Source organism: Calidris pugnax, unplaced genomic scaffold (assembly GCF_001431845.1).
Source record: "Calidris pugnax isolate Ruff unplaced genomic scaffold, ASM143184v1 scaffold103, whole genome shotgun sequence".
Classification (NCBI taxonomy): domain Eukaryota; kingdom Metazoa; phylum Chordata; class Aves; order Charadriiformes; family Scolopacidae; genus Calidris; species Calidris pugnax.
The window spans coordinates 17,176,803-17,197,604 of record NW_015090990.1 but is presented as its reverse complement, the minus strand read 5'-3'; the positions used below and the strand labels follow the sequence as shown (position 1 = coordinate 17,197,604).

The 20,802-nt window shown below is 40.5% G+C and overlaps 2 protein-coding genes across 2 annotated transcripts; one reads left to right on the top strand and one right to left on the bottom strand.

Moving 5' to 3' along the window:
- The first annotated feature begins 817 nt into the window (after positions 1–817).
- Positions 818–11,336, top strand: COQ10B (coenzyme Q10B). Its single transcript, XM_014954397.1, has 4 exons — positions 818–1,583; positions 3,023–3,215; positions 5,806–5,907; positions 8,878–11,336. The coding sequence occupies exons 1-4, from the start codon at positions 1,462–1,464 to the stop codon at positions 9,043–9,045; spliced, it is 585 nt and encodes a 194-aa protein (XP_014809883.1). The 5' UTR covers positions 818–1,461; the 3' UTR covers positions 9,046–11,336.
- Positions 10,826–20,342, bottom strand: HSPD1 (heat shock protein family D (Hsp60) member 1). Its single transcript, XM_014954395.1, has 11 exons — positions 20,145–20,342; positions 17,007–17,259; positions 16,378–16,460; positions 15,597–15,692; positions 15,182–15,275; positions 14,605–14,773; positions 14,177–14,276; positions 13,044–13,289; positions 12,533–12,707; positions 11,764–11,942; positions 10,826–11,671 (listed from the first exon to the last, which is right to left on the bottom strand). The coding sequence occupies exons 1-11, from the start codon at positions 20,316–20,318 to the stop codon at positions 11,519–11,521; spliced, it is 1,722 nt and encodes a 573-aa protein (XP_014809881.1). The 5' UTR covers positions 20,319–20,342; the 3' UTR covers positions 10,826–11,518.
- Positions 20,343–20,802: the final 460 nt, after the last annotated feature.

Below are 20,802 nucleotides of genomic sequence, written 5' to 3'. Positions count from 1 at the left end.
ACACCTTGCTGTCTAAAGACTTTTAAAGTTGACCTATTCTTTCTTAATTTTGACACCATACTTCTGACCCATCTCAAGTAGTTCCTTTTCAACTGCAGTGATTACAATCTGTGTTGTCAGTCAGCTTGCTTTGTATCACAGTTGCTTCTTTCTTTTATAAAAAGTCTGTAGGGATTGTTTCTAATCAGCTGATGATGGTGATTATTTTTCTCCAAACTCAATACCAATTTATTATTTACCTGTCTCTTAATACTGTGACCGTATAAGCTAATGTGGTGAGTCCTGGGTTATTACTGCATTTCCTTGGAATTCAAGTTATGTTGGTTTTTAAATAACATGTTAATGATAATTGTAGCTGTTTAAAATTTGTAACTGTCATTTGCTAGACTACTATAGTGGTTTGTCAGAAACAGCATCTATCTGTCCATTGTGTTTAAAAAAAAAAAACAAACACAAAACCAAAACAACAAAAAAAAAGCCCCAACAAAACAAACAAACCCAATGCTTAGTGGGGAAGATTGGTTCCATTTTTGACTGCATGAATCCAGAACTGCAGTCCTGATTGTTTAATTAGAGAAAGGACAGAAAAAGACCTAGCTTGCACTTTAGCTTACATTTGTAGAAACACTGACAGCAGATAGTGGCATTTTTAACTTCCTGCTGTCAAAAATCAGAGCTTTTGAGGTGATTTTTTGCTTCATAACTGACTTGATCTAGGCAAAATCAATAATTTGGCAGAATAGACCTATTAATCATAATGAATATTTGTTAGGTTTTAGTGTAGATTTTCACAAACTGAGAACATTGAGGTGCAGTCTTAGAATTGCCAACATTTTTAAAGGTAATTTATTAACTTTTATTTATGGAAAGACAGTGTTGAAAGTTTTGCATGGTATTTTTTGAAGGAAATTTTGAAAGCTGGATAGGCAATGCACTTTCTGAAAGGACTTTGAAAGGGAAACTGTCCTTTTAAGAGAAGGAAGGCAGCAGAGAGATTATGGCAGTGTTCAACTTTGTATCGCCAAGGGGAACCTTCTCTTGTTTGCGTATTCCAAAAGGGTAAAGTATTGCAGGCTATGCCTTGATTTTGATATTAAGAAAGCCTGTTCTGCAAATTAAGTGCATATGAGGCTTGTACATGAACTCAGGCTGCCAGGAAGCCTATATTTAATGGGAGCCTTTGTATTTTACTCTGCCAGTTACTTTTCTCGTGACTGGGGGCTATTTTTAGTTTCTCCTAAGGGGAAAAAAAAAATCCCCTTGTGTTTTTAACAGTTTATATACTGCTACGAGCCTTTGGTTTTCCGTCTGAATCTGACATTTTCTGACATTCAATCATGTTGAATGTTATACAACTGATTGTTTGTCTCCCCTGAATGTGTTGTTATTTATTTTGCTGATATGAAACATATCTAAAAGCACTTTCACTGTTGCAGGCACTTGGCTTCTTGTGGTATTCTGATGACCAGAGCTGCTCCTTTGCAAGTACCTGTAATGAGCCATACCTTTTCAAGAACTTTCTTCAACATTGCTGCTCCGCTAGTAAATAAAAGAAAAGAATATTCTGAAAGAAGAATTATAGGGTTTGTATAGAAGTGTGGAAAGAGACCTTATATGCTTATTGATTTTGTGTTTGCTGTGATTAATCCAAAACACTAGAATTTCAAAGACTGAGCATCCCTGAAGACACATGCCCCTACGACTCTACCAAATTGGAAGGAATTTTTATTTCATAATTTGTAGAAATTAAGCTTTTCCAATCTGAAATTGAATATGAAAAATTGTAAGAACCCAAACCCCCTGCATCATAGAACAAAACAGCAGAAATAACCCTTCTATTCCATGGCAAAACAGAAGCATAGGATAACTATTAACTTCATCTAGTGAAATGGGACCAAACCAACAGTTGTGTGAAAACTCTGTTTGTTCCCTTCTGTCTCAAATACCTGCTAATGTTTGCATTTATATTATGTTGTACTTCTCACTTCTTGGGATTTTCTTCTTTCTTTAAAGGAAGGAAAATAATTAATTGTGTGATAAAATAACTTAGGCATATAGAAAAATGTTTTGAAGTCCTATTTGCCTTAAAGCTAGTGGGAAAATTCCAGTACATTTAATGAGACTGGGAACTGTCCCCAGTCTCTGCTCAACAGTATGAACTATTTATTTACTAGCATAAATTTGTTGACTATGCTTAACACTGGGTTATGTGATAGCTCTTGAACTGCAACAGATTTTGCATAATCACTTAAAAAGAACCTTTGTCCAATAGTACTCACTGTTGAACATAGGTTTCATTTTAAACACAGATGGAATTAATCATGTGCTTCAGTTCTTTTCTAAGTCAAAAGTCTAAAAATTAAAAACCATAGATATGTAATACTTTGCCATGTTACAGTAGAATGAACTAAAATGTTGCCATCATATTCTTTTATACAGTTTCAATATCCTGCTTGAGCAGGGGGGTTGGACAAGGTGACCTCCAGAGGTCCCTTCAAACCTCAGCCATTCTGTGATGCTGCGAGGTTTCTCCATTACATGTATTTTTTTAATTACACTTTTTAATTTGGACTAAAATAAGGAATGCAGTGTTCCTCTATTTAAACCTTATGAAATACAGTATTTTCATTTTGAGACACCTTTTCTTGGTAGCCATGAAGTGTGGATTTCTTATGTGGAATATCTAAGATGTATCTAAATGAAGACATGGCTGTGCTGGGAAAACTATTTTTCCATTCAAATCATATGCATATTTACCTGATATTGCAGAAAGTAGCAGAAACCAGGTTCACTGTTGACTAACTTTACTGCTGGATGTTGTGTGGTGTTTTGCATCTTTATTCAAAGACTTTTACCAGTTCATTACTTTTTTTTCTCTTTTTAATTTCCAAAAACAGTGGTAGTGTTTTCAGGTAACTGTATGTTCACCTTCAAAATTGCCATTTATATCATCTTTGAAACTTTTTAATACTGAACTTGAAGTTAAAATACCTTGTAAATAACATCTGTGTTTCTTTTTCAGGTATTCTATGCAGGAAATGTATGAAGTTGTTGCACTTGTGGAGAATTACAAACTATTTGTTCCTTGGTGTAAGAAGTCAGATATATTATCGAAGCGCTCTGGATACTGCAAAGCACAGCTAGAAATAGGATTCCCTCCGGTAGTAGAGAGGTATACATCGGTTGTTACCCTAGTGAGACCACATTTAGTTAAGGTAACTCTTTTTTCTTTTTTTTTTTTCCTCTTTTCTATTTCTTAGCTGTAACTTTTGCTTGTTGAAACTCAAGTAATTCACTGGTGCTTCAAAACAAAACTGATGCTGGAAGTGCTTTTTGTGGCTCAAAACTTGTGTTGCTTTTGCTTAAACACAGGTTAACTGGAGAGAATTTGAATGTGCTTTTAAACATAAGCTGCCAAATGAGGGCTTTTTAATTTCCTTTTTGCTGGAGAAACTTGCAGCCGTTAATGAAGATACATAATTTTTGTTGTGCTTCTGTTAAAATTTTGTCCAAACCTTTTTAAATGCAAAGATGACTTAAGTCAATACTAATTTTGACAACTGTAGCTGCTTCTGCCTTAAAATTGCTATCTGTCATTACTTCTCTTCCGATAGTTTTAACTAGCTAATATGAGAAGTCTTAAACTTAAGTGTAGGATCTTCTGAAGGACTTGTTATCCTGTGTAAGACAGCAGAGTTGATCTAAAGCTCATTTTTTTTTTTTTAGAATTAATTTGTTCAGAAGTGAAGCAGTTGTATTTCTTCTCCTTTCAGCTTTGCAAGAGCAATAGTTAAAAACATTAAGGAAGAAATGTTAGATGATGTCTGGTTCTTCTGACTAGTTTGCCTTGTAAGTTTAAATCTGTTTTGGTCAGAAACATCTCAGAATGGATTGTAGAAAAGCTTCCTCTCCCTTCATGTGGCAGATACTACTTTTGGGGATAACTACTGGAATTACGATAGTTGATTGCTGTTCAAGATAATTGTTTAGATATCCTATTTCACTATTCTTTTCTAGGCTTCCTCTTAAGAGACACTGCTCAAAACAGAAATGTGGTTTCTTAAGTGCAGGCGAGATATGAATTGGAGAGGGAGTATGCAAAGTGCTTTTATTCAAGGCACTTATTCTGGAAAGAAAGCTATATCTTTCTCCCTTTCTTAATAAAGTTGAACAGCTACAATGGAAAATCTGCATTTTACATGCTGACTGCTTTCCCTTTCTACTCTTCCCTGACAAGACAGGCTTTTTTTTCCACATAGCTATCAGATTGACTTACTCTTTTTCCCTCCAATTCACTCAAAAGAGGATTTCTGGTCTGAGGGAAGATCCTGGAAGTGGTGAGGAGAACCATTGCTTCAGGTTTCTACCTCTTAGACTTACTAATATTTTCTCTGCTGGGATTATTTTTCCTAGAAGTTTGCGTGATGTTCATGTGACTGTAGGAACATTTCTAGAGAAGTGACTGTGTGTTTGGACTACTTCACTGTCTTCAGAAATAACCCTGGGCAAAGGTAGCTTGCATGGTGGTCTAGCATAGCAGGCTACCGGTGGCGACAAAACGAGCGTGGATTTGTTGCTTACGGCAGCACTGCTTGAGCAATGGAAAAATCACACTGGTAGCCGCAGTTCTTGCCACGGAGGAAAGCACGGAGTGAGTTTGCTACTTATAAGGTTGGGAGCAAGGAGGACACACTGGCAATTTTCCCATTCTTCCTGCCCTTTTGGCAGCAGCAGGAAAACAAGCCCAGCTCTTCATGTCCAATCTTCCCTCTACCTCCTCCCTTTCTGTTGTAGAACTAGCAAGACACTCAATCTCATTCCTGGGCAGAAAAATGTAGGTATTTTTGTGCTGCTGATTAGTCTTGGAGATGGCTTACCTTATCACTGCTTCCAAGCTACAAGCGACAGCTATTCATCATGGGTAGTCTTGTTGGAGCAGAGCTGCTTGTGGTAACAGTAAGACCTGTAAAAAAAGCATTACAAAACAGTTACAGGAATTCTCTCTAGAAATGCCAAGATAACTGAGATGATGTATTTGAATGATTTTGAAGTATGTGTCTTTCTGTCTTTTTCTATTTTAAATATAGCTACACAAACTTAGCCATATGTGCTAAAAGCAAAATGAGTGAAGATAAGGACCTTATTGTCATGAAAACTATGAAGTCAACTACTGCAAATACTTTATTGTTTTAAAGTAGGATTATATGCAAGCACTCCTGAAATGTTAGTTAAGTATGGCTTGCTGATAGCTAAAAGCCAACATATAAGCTGATTATGGACTTTAGTATGTAGTCTTTCTGAATTCATGGTAGCTCCTGGCAATAGTACCTTGTGACAGAAGAATTTTAAAGCTTGTCTTCAATCAGGTTTGTTTTTAATGTTAAGTGTTCCTATAGCCCAAGAGTACCAGTCTATATATCAGTATATGAAACATTCTGTACATGTAATGAAAAAAATCCCCACCCAAAACCTAGTAAATATCCATATCCGTTGTTTAAAACAGCGTTGTTCAAAATTCTGGTATATAGCATTAGCATTATTTTGGTGTTCTATGCGTCACGCTAGAGATCTGTTTTATGACTCTCAGCACAAAAATTTTGCCTTTCCCTTAAAAGGGATTCCAGTTACTTTGCCATAAATGACACTCTGCAAATAGGATCTTATGCTGCCTGCACTTTAAGAAAAAAAATTAACTATGCCATGACCTTCACGATATAACAAAATGGAAATGCAAAGTTCAGCAATACCAATTTGTCACGTCTGTAAAATCCTAATTATAGCTTGACTTCTTAAACTTTCTTTAAGGCATCCTGCACAGACGGAAAACTATTTAATCACTTGGAAACAGTATGGCGTTTCAGCCCAGGTATCCCTGGTTATCCAAGGACATGTACATTGGATTTTTCAGTAAGTATTGTAATTAAGACCACCACAGTTTGTAATGGGGCCTAGAAACACTATCTTTAACCGTGGTTTTGGTTGTTGGTTTTGTTTTTTAAATGGCTGGTACTAATTTTTTAAATGCAGACACACAGAAAACAAGTTAGTTTTAATCACTCCTATACACATTTTTTTTTTTTTCAAATTTTACCACATAGGAACCACTACAGTTTCCTTTAGAGTCAGTGGTCTTCTGTGAGGTGCCCCCCTGTCAAGAAACAATCTAGGGATTGGTATTTCTCACCGTACAATTCTAAACATGCTGGTTTTAAGACTGTCAAATACAGAGGGAGAAATACTAAACATATATTGCTATTTCCTTTAATTATTCCACAGCCTAAGTGCTCTTGGTACCAGAAAGTGGGTATTCTCCCATCTGTCCTGTTTGGCCTGCAGTTTGGTCACTTTAATTTCCTGGCTTCCAATTCTACTCTTTCATGCATTTTAAGTCTTACTTCCTTCTATAATACGGGTATTATACAGATTTGTGCTGTCTTTCTACTCTATGATGGGATATCACTGCAGCTAGAGACTATTGCTCTTAAAAACTAGTATCTAATTTAGCTTGGTACTCTAGACACATTGCTTTCCACTCCAGTTACTGCTTTTCCATTTTGTCTCTTTAGTCTGCCGTCCCATCTTTCTTACATTTTATAGTGTTAAGAGTAGGTGTTGGATTGAAATAGAACAGGCTACAAAAGTACACAGAAATGGGTCCATCCTGCTGCCATCTACTGGGATACCCTACTTTCAAAATTATTGTCTGGAAATAGGAAAGAGAGCTTTTGGAGTATTTATAAACCAGCACATTAATCTCCTTGGTTTAATAACTTTCAGCTTATTGCTGTATTGTGCTTTGTACAGTTCAACTGTAAGAAGGAATCCATAGACACTACAAAAACCAAATTTGTCATAGGATTTGTCAGTAAAGTTTGCATGTTATTTGCTTGTAGTGTTTGAATTTCTCCAGGTAAATAAGTGCCAGTTGCTACTGTGCAGTGCATAAGCTAGCTTTTAACCCAAAACATAAATCAGTTGAGAAAAGTTGAATTAAGCAAGTGTTTATACCCCATAATCTAAATACTGAGTTTGTGAGGAAAACTTTTCTCTCCCCCATACCAAAGCCACCTTTTGACATTTCAGGACAAGAACTTCAGTTAAAGGGAGGTAAAACTGGACTTAAATTGGACATTTTCACTTTCCTGGGGAAACGCTATTGATACTTCTTACTACTTACCCCATGTTGAGGTAGCAGAGGCAAAGGTAGCCAGATGAGCAGGGGGTTGCCTCATAAAGACAAGTCCTTAAGGACTCTAACTTCTGCCAGTTGCTGACCTGCTGTGTTGCTTGCCTCTGGGCCTGTGCAGATAGAGATAAGCATTTCACAACAAACTTCTCAAAACATACTGTGCAATTACAGATCCTTATGAGAGAAAAACTTTGATGTCAAGAAGAAGTGCTGCTGGCACTGTTTTGCCAGCCTGCTGCCAGGAGACACACACATACAGCAGGGAACTTCTTGAGTTTGATTTCAGCTCTTAAACGATTTGGTACATAGACTGAAGCTCAACACCATTTTTACCACCTGCAGACTTCGTTAAGTGTATGACACACCTCACGTGTGTGCACAGTTATGAGTATGATGCCAGACTCCTTACCCCACTCTGCAGAACTCCACGTGCTCTACACACCAACTCTCAGGCTTCCAAAAGGCACGTTCATGTTACTGAAGCTTGAGGTCAAGCAAATGTAAATGAAGTTATACCTGGCCTGCAGTCCAAGGAGTTTAATTACTTCTGTACTTTGCAGTTAATATGCATTATGCATAAGCAACTCGAGAGAAGCTGTATTTGCTCCATTTGGCATTTAATCTGCTGACTTCCCAGAAATGACAAGAATACTTACATCTCAATCCAAAAGACATGCTGTAGCAGGACTGATAGATAAAATCGCAGAAGAGCAACATTTTTATTTTCCTGAAAACTCTGTACTCACTTTAGGAAGCTGTGTGTTCCACAGCAGTGGGATTCCATAGCCTTAGGGGAACATTATTTAACTAGACCAAAGGCCAGCACAGCACAAAAGCATAATTGCAGGCTATTTAACATAAAAGTTACTTATTTCTTTTGAGGATGGGGAAAATGGAATCCCTGTGCCCCTGCCATAACTGCTAACCACTACAGTAGCTTCAGTTTAACTGCAGGATTCAGTAGTTAAAAGAAAACGTAGAAGCTCAGTTCTGAGCACTGCCGGAGGAGGCCCGAGGGCTCAGTACAGAGGCTTTCACCAGTATGGCTGTACTCTGACACGGACTGCCTGCCTCAGCACAGCCAAGGTCGAGGTGCTCAGGTAGGAGATACGGCACACACAAGCAAATTTATAGCTGTAGTCAGTAAATTGCTCTTGAACATAATATAACTATAGCTACCAAGATGGAAAAAAATTATTTAGAATGTTGGTATTGACTAGGTTACTATTAGACGCCCCTTTTAAATGCCTCTTGGGTTTGCTCCAGCTTACCTGTAAGTCTGCTGCATTTTCTTCAGATAACTTTTGTTCCCAAGTGAATTATGTGCACAAGTAACTAAGTTACTGTTTGTCAGTAGCTTTTCATTATCCCAAATCTTTTACTTCTGTTTTGTGATGTATCATTTATTAAGTAAACTACAGTTAGTTTAGGTAAATAGAAATGATTACTTCAGAGAACTGAACAAAACGATTCTGCTAATTGAAAAGCCCAGGGGACAGTCCCATGACCAAGGAATGAGGCTTTTCTTCACAGACACACTCACCTGTAGTTCGGTTTTAACTGTTCTTTCTCCCACAGCTTACTTTTAGACTAACTGGAGATTCTTTTATTAAGTTGTATATTTGTAACAGCATTTTACCACAACAATAGATACAAGAAAAACAATTCTTCTCTGTTTTCTTAAACAGGTTTCTTTCGAATTTCGTTCACTTTTACACTCAAAACTCGCTACGCTGTTTTTTGATGAAGTGGTAAAGCAGATGGTGGCTGCATTTGAAAGAAGAGCCTCCAAACTCCATGGCCCAGAAACAACCATACCTCGGGAGCTAATGCTTCATGAAGTTCATCAGACTTAAAAGGGAAGATTGTAACGACCTCCATTATAAACTTGTTTGTACACTTTGTTTGTACAAGAGGTGCCGTGCTCCTCCTTCGGGGCATTTATTTCATATCTGAGCTTTGTGTGTGACTTTATACTGTACAAACCCCACCTGTTCAGCCAGATGTATATAGAATGTTCAAGCTGCAATCAAGTGCAACTTTAAGTGTTACCAGTAACAGACAGTCGTCAGCTACTGTAACACAGGATGTCTCAGGCTGCCGATTAACTTGTGTAATCACAGTTGTAAGTTCTGCCTTATCCAAGCTTATGGTTGTTGGTTTGTTTTTTTCAGCATTGTAACATATTAACTCAAGTTTAAGTTATTAGTTGTGTGACTGTAACCTAACGGCCAACCCGTGCCAAGCGGAGGGAAACTGAGGTTCTGGCTGTGGGGAGTAGGAACAGTTTGTCAAGCATCAAACAGCAGGTGCTTTTAATCCAAATGAAGGACAAGGGTAAGTCAGGAGTGTCCAGCTGCTGTGGAATTCCAACCAGCAAGGGCAATAGGAACAACAACGCAGCCTTAACACCCTTGACTTGTCAGAAGTTAAACGTGAGGAGTACTGTAAACTGAGCAGTTTCAGCTATAGCCACGTGGCCCTTAGCTCTGGCCACTTACAAATCTGCAGTATGTTTGGGAGGCTCTTTCACTGTTACGCACTGCAGTTAAGTGAGATGTATCCACCATAACCCAAGGCAAACAGGTCCCAGTTCCAACAATTTTAAACCAAGTAAATAGACGTTACCTCTTTGAGAGCTGGGGCACGAACGTACAACATTCTGCACCACAGTGCTGCCCCCGGGAAGGAAGTGTCCTCTGCTTACTGCAGGCTAAGCACACCTCAGGCCAGTTGTCATTAAAAAACAGAATAGAGAGCTACACTTTAGCTCTTAGGTTTTAGTTCAGTACCATTTGATTAGCAGCTACCTTAATTGTTTTCAGTAGTTGTATTCTCTACATTAATACTCTCCATTCTGAAGTGAATAGGCTGTAACAGTTTAAGCGCTCTCTCTGTGCTGCCCTGCATTACCATTGTTCTTTACTGGAATTAGGTGAAGCTTCAGGACAGGTTATGAAGCTGGTCCCTTCTCCAAAGCGTCCGCAACCCACACAGTTACCACAGAGCAGGGTGTGAAATAACATAGGAAGGGATGCTTCAGGACAGAGCCAGGCCTGAAGCCGTTCAGACCATGTAGATCCTTTTCCAGAAAGAGCAGTTGAACTGCCCTTCACACACCCTGTCTGTGAAGGATAGTTCTTCCTAAAGGTAGGAAGCTGGGGAAAGTGACAGCTGGAGTAAGAGGTCAATTTTAAAGCACTGAGAAGTTGTGAAGTAATTTTGTTTGTTGAGACAGAGGAAAAACGTACACAAGTTTGGAAAGGGGAGTTGAAAAGGAGGGAGAAAAGACTTTCGAGCATTGTTATCAGCCAAGTCAGGTCAAAAAACACAGTAGTTGGCAAAGCTGTCATTTTTAAGGGCAAAACAGCACCTAGTGCAAAGTAATTCAAACTAAATCCTGGAGCCCGTTACCAGAAAGCTGGGACACAAGACTGGAAGTAACCACAAACTGCACCCGAGCAAGAGAAGTATTTAAAAACCCCACAACCCTTTCTCAGCAAAGACAACTTACCTGTTTCATGTCCTCGGGGCACGTTCCCTCCCACAGCGCTGTGAGATGCACTGGGCCTGTTCCGGCACGTGGAAGGATGGTGCAAAATAAAGTCAGGGCAAAATAAAGTCAATGCACATGCCTTATTTTCATAGCATTTTTTAATATTTCAAAGAACTGTACTGCCAGTTCAGCTTAGGTATTTCTTACCAAAATTAAAGTCACTTGTACTTCTGAGAAACATTCTAGACAAAGGAATGTTTCCTGGAGGGACATGCCCTGTCATTTCCAAGCATAAGTGTCAGATTTCTAGTAAATCTTAGAAGTAGGAAACCGTCAAGGTTCTCCCATGACTATGGCTTTGTGTGCAGATGAATGAGGTGATACATTTCATAACTTTTGAGCAGTTTGTTTTATTACATAAAGGTCACATAACTGTATATTTGCCTACTTTGTACACAATTGTCTAGTCTCACGCACAGTGGCTTCCAAGTTCTTCCTACTACTGGCAAGCACCAGGAAATTCTGAAACAGAATATCAAGTGCCTTAAGTTTAAATCGGGACCTTGGTAGATGGATCTTGCACCCAGTTTATCAGGAATGTACAAATGTCTTTATTCAAAAAATACAAAATAAATTATCTGTAGGCATGGACAATGACTGTAAACAATTACACGTGTTAAATGAAATCCAGTAACTGATGGTTACAGTGATTCTTTTAAACACCAGCCTCACTTCAGTCACTATCCACCCTCCTGCACTGACATCTGAAGGTTTTAAAGTCAGATCTGTCAGTCTTAAACAGCACAGCTCGTGATGCTTCCCCAGCCCAGGAGTTAGAACATGCCACCTCCCATTCCTCCGCCCATCCCGCCCATCCCTCCCATTGCCGGCTCCTTTTCTTCTTTAGGAGTTTCAGTCACCACTGCTTCTGCTGTTGATAAGAGAGAGGCGACACCTGCAGCGTCCATCAGAGCAGTTCTCACAACCTAAAAATAGGAAAGAAATAACTTAATACCTGCTGACTGTCACGAGAGCTGGGAAGAAGGAAAGCTGAGAATTAAAGGCTATTTTAGGTTACCTTCGTTGGGTCTATGATTCCTTTTTCTACCATATTTACAAAGTCCCCAAGCATTGCGTCATAGCCAACTTCTGATGGACTCTGCAGGATTTTTTCAACTATCAATGATCCTTCAACACCTGCGTTCTTTGCGATAGTCATTGCTGGGATTTTCAGAGTTCTCTTTATTATGTCAATGCCTGTAAGAAAAAGGATGTTTAGAATTACACATTATGTTCACTACTCCTATTGCCAAGGCACTCATGTGCTGGAGATCCCTACAAAAAGAGACCCTTCTGTGCAAGAACATAAGCTATTTTTATCATTTCCAGGGGAAAAAAAAAAAAAGTTCTCTGCTACTTGACGTTTGTCAACAAATTAAATCATTGCAGGACATTCACACGTGTTTTAGTTTTACTTCTGCAAAAGTTAGTAAGGAGATTACTGTGACATGGCACAAAGCCTTTTTCCATTTGATCTGCCACACAATCTCTGCAGACATGAAGTCTCAGAACGCTGGCAGCAATGTCTCAACTCAACTCTTCCTTCACCAGTTTGCAGTTCTTCACAGGGGGTACTGCTCTGTTATTGTCACTGGTTCTTTCACATCCTGGTCAGGGACACAGCGAAAGCTCCTTCCCGCTGTAAAGTGGGGACTGCCATTCCCAGGGAACAGGAGGTTCTAAAGATCAAGTAACTAAAAACTCCCCGAAAGCAATCTGTATTTTATTTTATAAAGTGTCAGAAGGGAATAAAGTCTACTCTTAACACCTCTCAAGCATTTACTTACCAATTTTCTGATCTTCATTGGCTGGAGCTAAGGCATCTAATGCTGGAATGCAGCGAAGCAGCGCACAGCCACCGCCTGGCACGATGCCCTCCTCTACGGCAGCACGGGTGGCGTTCAGGGCATCAGTGACCCTGTCCTTCTTCTCATTCACTTCCACATCACTTGTGCCACCAACCTACAAGAAGCCAGCCAGACATCAAGGTCCACACAAGGAGATGGGGTGGGGAAGTTCTGCTGGCTACGGAACTGCTGCCACAACTCCACAGCCAACTGAGAAGTGCCAGAAAGCAAAGCCCTGCTCTCCCCCGCTGGCAGCGTTCTGCACCTCACCACTCAGGAAGCCTGAACACACAGCTTTAGTTGATTATTTCACCAAGGTCCAAACAGCAAGGTGTAATGCTGTAAGCAGCCAAATTCCTTACCCAAATCAACTGCTAACGTTATGAGATGACCACACAGCAGTAACTCAGCTCAGCAATGAAAGACTTCCCTAAGAAGTGTAACCTCTCACCTTCAATACTGCTACTCCATCAGACAGTTTGGCCAATCGCTCATTCAGTTTCTCTTTTTCATAGTCACTTGTGGTAACTTCTAGTTGTTCAATGATTTCCTGAATACGTTTTTCAATTTGAGCCTTTTCACCCTTCCCCTTCAGAAGCATGGTGTCATCTTTTGTCACAATGACCTCTCCGACTTTACCGAAGTCATGAGGCTGAATATCTTCCACGTTTAGGGTCAAACCCTCTTCTCCAAACACCTGAAACAAATTACGTGAACCATTGGAATTCACAGCTTCTCTATACATGAAGTTTCTATTTCTAGACACACAAACACATAGAGCAGGTTAGAAGTGTGACAATCACACTGCTGCAGCTGAATGAAACACAACTCTCCCCTTCCCCACAGGGAGTCAGGCACACAGGTACCACACAAACTGGCCCTCATGGATCTCACTCACGCCTGACTCGGGTAACTCACTGATTCCAAGTGCCCAGGAACTCTGTGTTACAGAGCTCTCTCTGGATTTTGAGAAGTTATGAGTATATCGGCACTAAACTCACTTTAGAATAGAATTAGATAGTTTGTTACTTTGTGCTCCAGTTAACTTAATGTTTGACTTCAATAACCACCTTTGGATCCCAGTATCACGCTATGATTTTGAAGCGTGTATTAAAAAAAGCATTATAAAGGAAACACTAATTGGGACATCAACTATTTGAGAAGTTGAGTGCAAAAAAAAATTACCCAGCCCATTCCAAACATTTTGAAGAATTACATGTGCCATACTCGAGTCTGGGCAATTGTGAGACAATCAGTTTTATAAAGCCACAAGAAAGCTTTGCTATTTCTAAGAAGTTTTGTTGATTCCTCCTTCCCCTTTAAGAGCCTAGAGGCTGTAAGGAAATGGTGTGTAACGCAGTCAGTTCCAAGGACACGTTACTCGAGGTTGGTCAGGGCTGTGTTACAAGCAATATCCGCATTTAAACAAAGCACAACGATTCCAACATTAGCATTACTGTTACATTTCTGAAAGAACAGGACAGAGCCTGCGACACAGCAAATACACACCACGGACCTAAAAATAAACATTAAATACCGTTAGCATTTCTTTGACTAAAAAGCCATTAAAACATGGTTACTTACAGCACCGCCAGTAGCGATTGCCATATCCTTAAGCTGGTTTTTCCTGTTGTCACCAAAACCCGGTGCTTTTACAGCAACAACCTGAAGACCAACTTTCAGCCTGAAGAGAAGAATTCAGAAAGCAACATTCCACATGCGTTCAGAGAACGAGTCTACTGAAAACAGTCACTTCAGCAGAGCTCTAACTATCAAGCAAACAAAGAGATCTGGGTTTGCTCAGAAAGTTAGTTGGGCAACAACTGAAATTGTGTCTGCACTGACGCACAGTACCGCTAGGTACAAAAATTGCTGTTTCTTTGGTACTGATAAGAGAATAGGCAACACTCCTACACTGCAGCAAATACATGCTTTTGTATGTTTTCTTTTAGAAAAATGAAAACACACCAAAAAAGCAGTATTTATCTAAAAGTATGGATTTTAAGCCTCACCTGTTCAAGACCAGAGTGCTGAGTGCTTCTCCATCAACATCTTCAGCAATAATGACCAAAGGTTTGCGGTGAGAATTGGCAATTTCAAGAGCTGGAACTATGGACTGTACACTAGAAATTTTCTTTTCACTGATTAAAACATAAGCATCCTGGAATTCACATTTCTGCCCTGCAGAAACAACAGACATTGTATGAATAAGCCCATTTTAGAAATGTATCACGCATTCTCTTAAGTTTAAGGAGCTACTTTGGAGCAACTGCTGCACTTTTCAATGGCATTTAAAGAGAGACACAAATTGTTTTTTCTCCAAGACTCTACTTGAACTCTGCATTGCCCTGGAGTGTTGCAGGGCCAGCTTGGTGTCAGCATCACTGTCCACACTTGGGAGAGGGAGTAGACCCCACAGAGACTCCAAGTTTTTACCAAGAGTTAAAAGTTTCCTATGGGGAAGGACTCACCTGCCCTGTTGCCATGCCAGGTAACATAACAGATTGTCAAGTTTTTATAACAGCAACCACTATTTCTAACTTACTGGAGCTGTTGTAAGGGATTTGGCACACAACACTGTTAACTCACCTTTGGTTGTATTAATAAAATATGGAGAGATGTAGCCTCTGTCAAATTTCATACCCTCAATGATTTCCAGTTCATCATTTAGAGTTTTTCCATCCTGTTTAGATGCAAGAAAGTTGACATTAGAGACCCCTTATTTACTACCAAAATCACAAGTATATTTTTAGCATACTACACACAACAGAATGAAAGACTCTGCACCACACGTCAGTTTTATGTGCTTCCTCCTTCAAAATAAAGGGATTATAAGAAGGGACAGTAATCAAAACTTGATTTAAAGGAGTTGGGGAGGGAGGAATTACAGTGAGATACTGTACGTGAGCAGCAGCAGCAGCTACATTGCAGGCCACAAAAGCCAGCCCCTGACTGCAGAGAGACAGTCGCTGTGCCCTCAGTCTGTGTATCGGCCAGTTCTTACCTTGACAGTGATTACACCCTTTCGTCCAACTTTTTTCATTGCATCAGAGATTATATTGCCAATTTCCTGATCTCCATTTGCTGATATTGTGGCAACCTGAAACAGTAAGTCATTTAGTCTTATTTCACAAGTGATTTGTTTCCTCACTGTTAAGAAAATCAGAATAACCATTTTTAATTCTCACATTTCCTGACAAGACAGCTGACTGTAGCACAGCCACACCAGGCTCCCAGAACTCTGTCAGAAGGGCTAGTGGCTCTCAGGCAGCTCAAGCCCTAGGCCAGATCTCGTGCCCTAGACTCCTGCAGCTCACACAGGCCACCCGAATCTGCAGCCATGGGGTGAAATGTACCATGAAGGCCAACACTTCTGGTGCCCACCTCCACCTGAGCCTCCCACAGCAGATCTGCCACACTCCCAGCAGCCCACCATCCCCTCCCATCCACAAACACAGCTTTGCTGTCTTCAGTTCTTCCCAAGTAAATAAATTTATGTTTTAAGACCTCTTTTTGGAAAGACACTTGAAGATAAAAAAACCCACCTATTTCTGAACTAACTTCTAGCAGTGTAGTTGAAGGTGGAACACTAGGAATCTTAACTCAAGAAAATGAAAATGTTATCATAAAGATCATTCAATCAAACATTCTGAATATTTATATATTTATAAAAAATACTTAGGTGTCACATATGCACAACTTAATTCCATTAAATCTGACTTCACAAAACTTTTTCTGAAGACTAGCTATAGAAACTTGGTTTAAATTTTATTTATTTTTCTTACCTGTGCGATTTCTTCTGGAGTTGTGACAGGTTTAGACAACTTCTTCAGCTCAGCTATGACAGCATCAACTGCAAGCATCACCCCTAACGAGGAAGGGATTGCTTGTGAGTGAACAAAACAGGGCATGCAGCACAGAACCCACCCCCCTCAAACAGGTTAAGTTTCAAACCAAAGCCCACACTGCAAACACCCATCAAGTTTGCAAGTTCAAAACCAAGTGACTGGCAGCTTGAGGTCCATACTGTCACTTGTACACCTAGTGATCATTTTTTGGAATTGGTGTGACATACTTTCCATCATTATTGACATTTATGGCAAAATTATTTACATGGCACCAGTAAATGTATATACTTATCCAAAATCAATTAAGTGCAGAAGTCGCTTTAAATGGAGTTTACCTATTACAAATTAAATGTTAACTGTATATAAAATAGTAAAATCATTAGAAACATGAAAAATTGTTCCAATTAAGTAATGTAACAGAAACAAGTGGGTTTTCTATGCATCACTCTTCTTATAAAGCTTTATGTGGCTCTTCAAAAAGACAGAAGCTTATTCAAGAAGCCAATCGGATTTGGAACATGAAAAGAGACAGTAATTAAACATTAAAAACAAGGGAAAAAAATTACCCCTCCTGATTTCTACTGGATTAGCTCCTTTGCTGATCTTCTCAAAGCCTTCCTTGGCAATAGCACGTGCAAGTACTGTTGCAGTAGTGGTACCATCTCCTGCTTCTTCATTTGTATTGTTGGCAACATCTTGAACTAACCTGGCTCCAATATTTTTGTATTTGTCTTTTAAGTCAATTGCCTTTGCTACCGTCACACCGTCTTTTGTCACTTTTGGACTTCCCCAGCTCTGTTCAATGATAACTGTTCTTCCCTAGGGCAACAAAGAACAAATATTAAATCAAAGCCACATAATCCACAGCACGTTACTCTAAGAGTTCCACTGAAGATTAAAACCCTTTTGAACAGCCACAGCCAAGCAGAAACGTCCCCTTGCACGGAGCTTTCAGTTGTGACTTTTTTCAAGCACACACATTACCAAAACTGGTACCACACATTCGCAAAAACTGGAAAAATGGCTCAAAAGTTTTATACTTTCACAGAACGAGGCTTCATTCCTCAGCCATAATGCTTAATACCACAGACTCAGAAGCCTGCAACTAAAGTAAGACTGGACTTACAAAGAAAAATAATTCAAAATATCCCCTCTAACACTGAAATTTCCTCCTAAAATTAAGATATAACAACATCATGAACTAAATTTCAAAAATCTCCATCAAATCACAATAAAGACTATGTGATTGAAGAACAGCAATACAAAGCTCAATTCGTTATACATTCTGGGAAGAAAAAAAAAAAAGCAGAGACTTGCAAACCTTATTAGTGATGAGCAAAGAGAACTGAGAATACTTAACAACTTTGTGTTAATGTGTTGCAATAATTTCTCAAACACTGCAAGTTAACAAGCTGTTCTTCTCCCAGCTGGTATTTGCATTCAACCAAAAAGCTGGACTATCCTATGCAATAGGATATGGCAACTATGGACCATACAGGGAGCCCAGGGCAGATGCACCTGCACAAGAGGATTGCTTGTTCCCAGATGAATTTAATAGCCTGAATAGCAGCCCCAATCAATCACGTCCCAGTTAGAGCAGGAGGCAGCAGAAATGCGAAGAGCCACCTCTGGTTCATGGCTGCCCTGAAACTTCTCAGCTATCCTGACAGCCAGAGCTGTTGGAAGAGGGCAAGGGAGAGCAACTGCCTCACCTCACCACCGTCAGCCCAACTGACCCTGCACGAGTCCCCTCACCTGCCCCGTCAGGTCCAGCCCAGGGCTGACCAGGCTGGCTCCTGCTGAGACACTGCCGCAGCAGATCACACTCCAGCACGGCTCCTGCTCCAGCCAGAGCCTGGATCACGTGCTAAGCAGGCCAGCTAAGGGCTCCCATGCAGCACGCACCGCCATGCCGCACTCTGCTCCTTGCTGCACACAGCCCACCCACATCTGCCTCAATGGCTTCACTAACTTGGGACTCCTGCCAGGCACGAGGCTATGCTGCTCCTCAAGTACAACTGGCCCTAAAAGCTGCACAAGAACTGTTAGGCTTCAGTTACTCATGTTGAACTTGTGCATGAGCTTACATAATTCTAACTGTGCCATAAAACAATTATCCCAAAATAATGCATAATCTGACTTCTTACTGCTACTTTGTTTGATCTAACTTCTCCTACGTCTAAAAGTGCTTCAAGAATACTCTCTCTGAATGATCCTGCTACTGATAACTTCTTCATATAGTCTCTTCTTTTGCCTAATTTTACTCTCCATTTTGGTATGGTCTTCTTCCAAAAGTTTGTTTGGTAGTTTGGAGACGAGCTGTGCATCAAAATCTACTTATATCCAATCACATTAAAGGACTTAACACTTGACAAACACTTTTTACCTGTGTGTCTGAAAAAAATGACCACCACCAGTAAATACACATGCATTTTGAATGGTCCTGCATGTCAAGAATCCAAACATTTGCATAAACTAGTTCTGACAAAGTAACCAACACATTGGTAGCAATAGATTGCGACAGACTGCACACCACATTTCTTTAAATACAGAACAGCGCCGAAGGGAAGTTTCCTCACCAGAGGAATATTTCTTTAAAATGCTGGAAGCAGAATCAGGCATTGCAGTACAATCCCTAAATCTCTACAAATACATGGAGAACAGCAGATAAAGTGAGAACACTGGGAAAAAAGCCCCACAAGGTTGCAGTAAGTTGCATCAGGCACTGCCCTTTAACCAGTGCATTAGAACTATGCTTAGGCACTCACAACGTAGCCTGATCCAAAAAACCAGAGTTAAATTAACTGACTAAACTTAAACTTTGTTCCTTTAGAGAAAACAGCCACAGCTTGCTGACATCATTGTTCCTTAACCTTCATCTGCTCAGCTTATGGCATTTGTGCCTTTGAATAGTGCCACCAGAGCACCAAAGATGTGCAAGAAACACATGGATTAATTTTACAGAGGCTAAGCAGCCTTGAGAAGAGCTACCATGCGCATGCTGTTATCATACAGAACAGAGATTCCTATTACCTCAAAGAAAATCAGTGTCTCTTCCTTAAAAAGCAGTCTCATTTCAAGCCTTACTGCACATTGCATGACTATGCAGAATACAGGAGCTACTTTTGCAGGGAACCCTACCCTATATTCTGTCCTATAAGCAGCACAAATAAACACCACTGCCATGGAATTTCACTGATAACCCAATGTTACATTTTCAATGTCTCTTTCACCTTGTTAATACTAAGAGGTAAAGTGATACAAAGCTGTAATTTGTTAAAAAAAACACCTAAATGCCCCCAGGCTCCCCCTAACCAAAAAAGCATCCACATGCACTAATTAACTCATCTCATGATATAGATAGGTAAATTATCTACTGCCTTGTTACAGACTGTCAATGAGCCATGGTAACCTATTATCCACATCCCCTTAACCTTCAAACTGTTTAAGCAAATACACTGCAGTGATGCAATTCATTTTGCTTTGTTACTACAAAAGACACATGCACTATTGTCGTGGTTCAGGTGATAAAAATGGCTGCTTGCAGTAGCCTGTCCATACCCCTACATCTTTGTGTTACAGATCTGCAGATGATAATCAGGCAGCTCCATCGAGGAAAAATTAACAGCTGTTTTTTCTACTGTGTTGTTTCTAAGCAGATCATAGAGTTAACATTAAAAAAAAAATGCAGAATCTTTCATTACCTTTGGCCCCATGGTGACAGCTACAGCATCTGCTAGAAGATCTACTCCTTGAAGCATAAGGGCTCTAGCATCTGCTCCAAACTTCACATCTTTTGCATATGCTCGTGTTAGATGGGGGGCGAGTGCTCTGGACACTGGCCTTATCTGGCGGAGTACTGTAGGTAAACGGAGCATGTCTAAAAGATTAAAACAAACCCAGAAGAAAATATAAGGGTCGCGTTTCTGCAGAGTTACTTCTAGAATAAAAAGGAAGAAAAAGGATTCGGGAAATAAAGCAAAACACCATGAACTTTTAGTTTCTTGCTTGGCTGAAAGAGAGACGCACAAGCCACTTCAAATAACAGGCCTGGGAAGCGCAGCTCCTCAAGGCCAGACCAGGGCTGCAGCACCAGCTCCTCGCTGAGCGGCCTCCAACAAACCCCAGCTCCTCCCGCCGGGCCTTCCCCGGCAGCAGGGCGGGAGCCGAGCAGGCACGGCGGGACAGCAGCAGCCCCGTGTGCCCGGCGGCTCCCCCGCCACCGCCTCACGGCGGGGCCCACGCACGCCGGCGGCGCTCCCGCTCCAACGGGCCCCGGGGCGAGGCTCCGGCGCCCCAATGCCTCCGGCCGGGGCCGCCCGCACCGCGCAGGGAAGCGAAGGCGCCGAGAGGCGGGGGGGG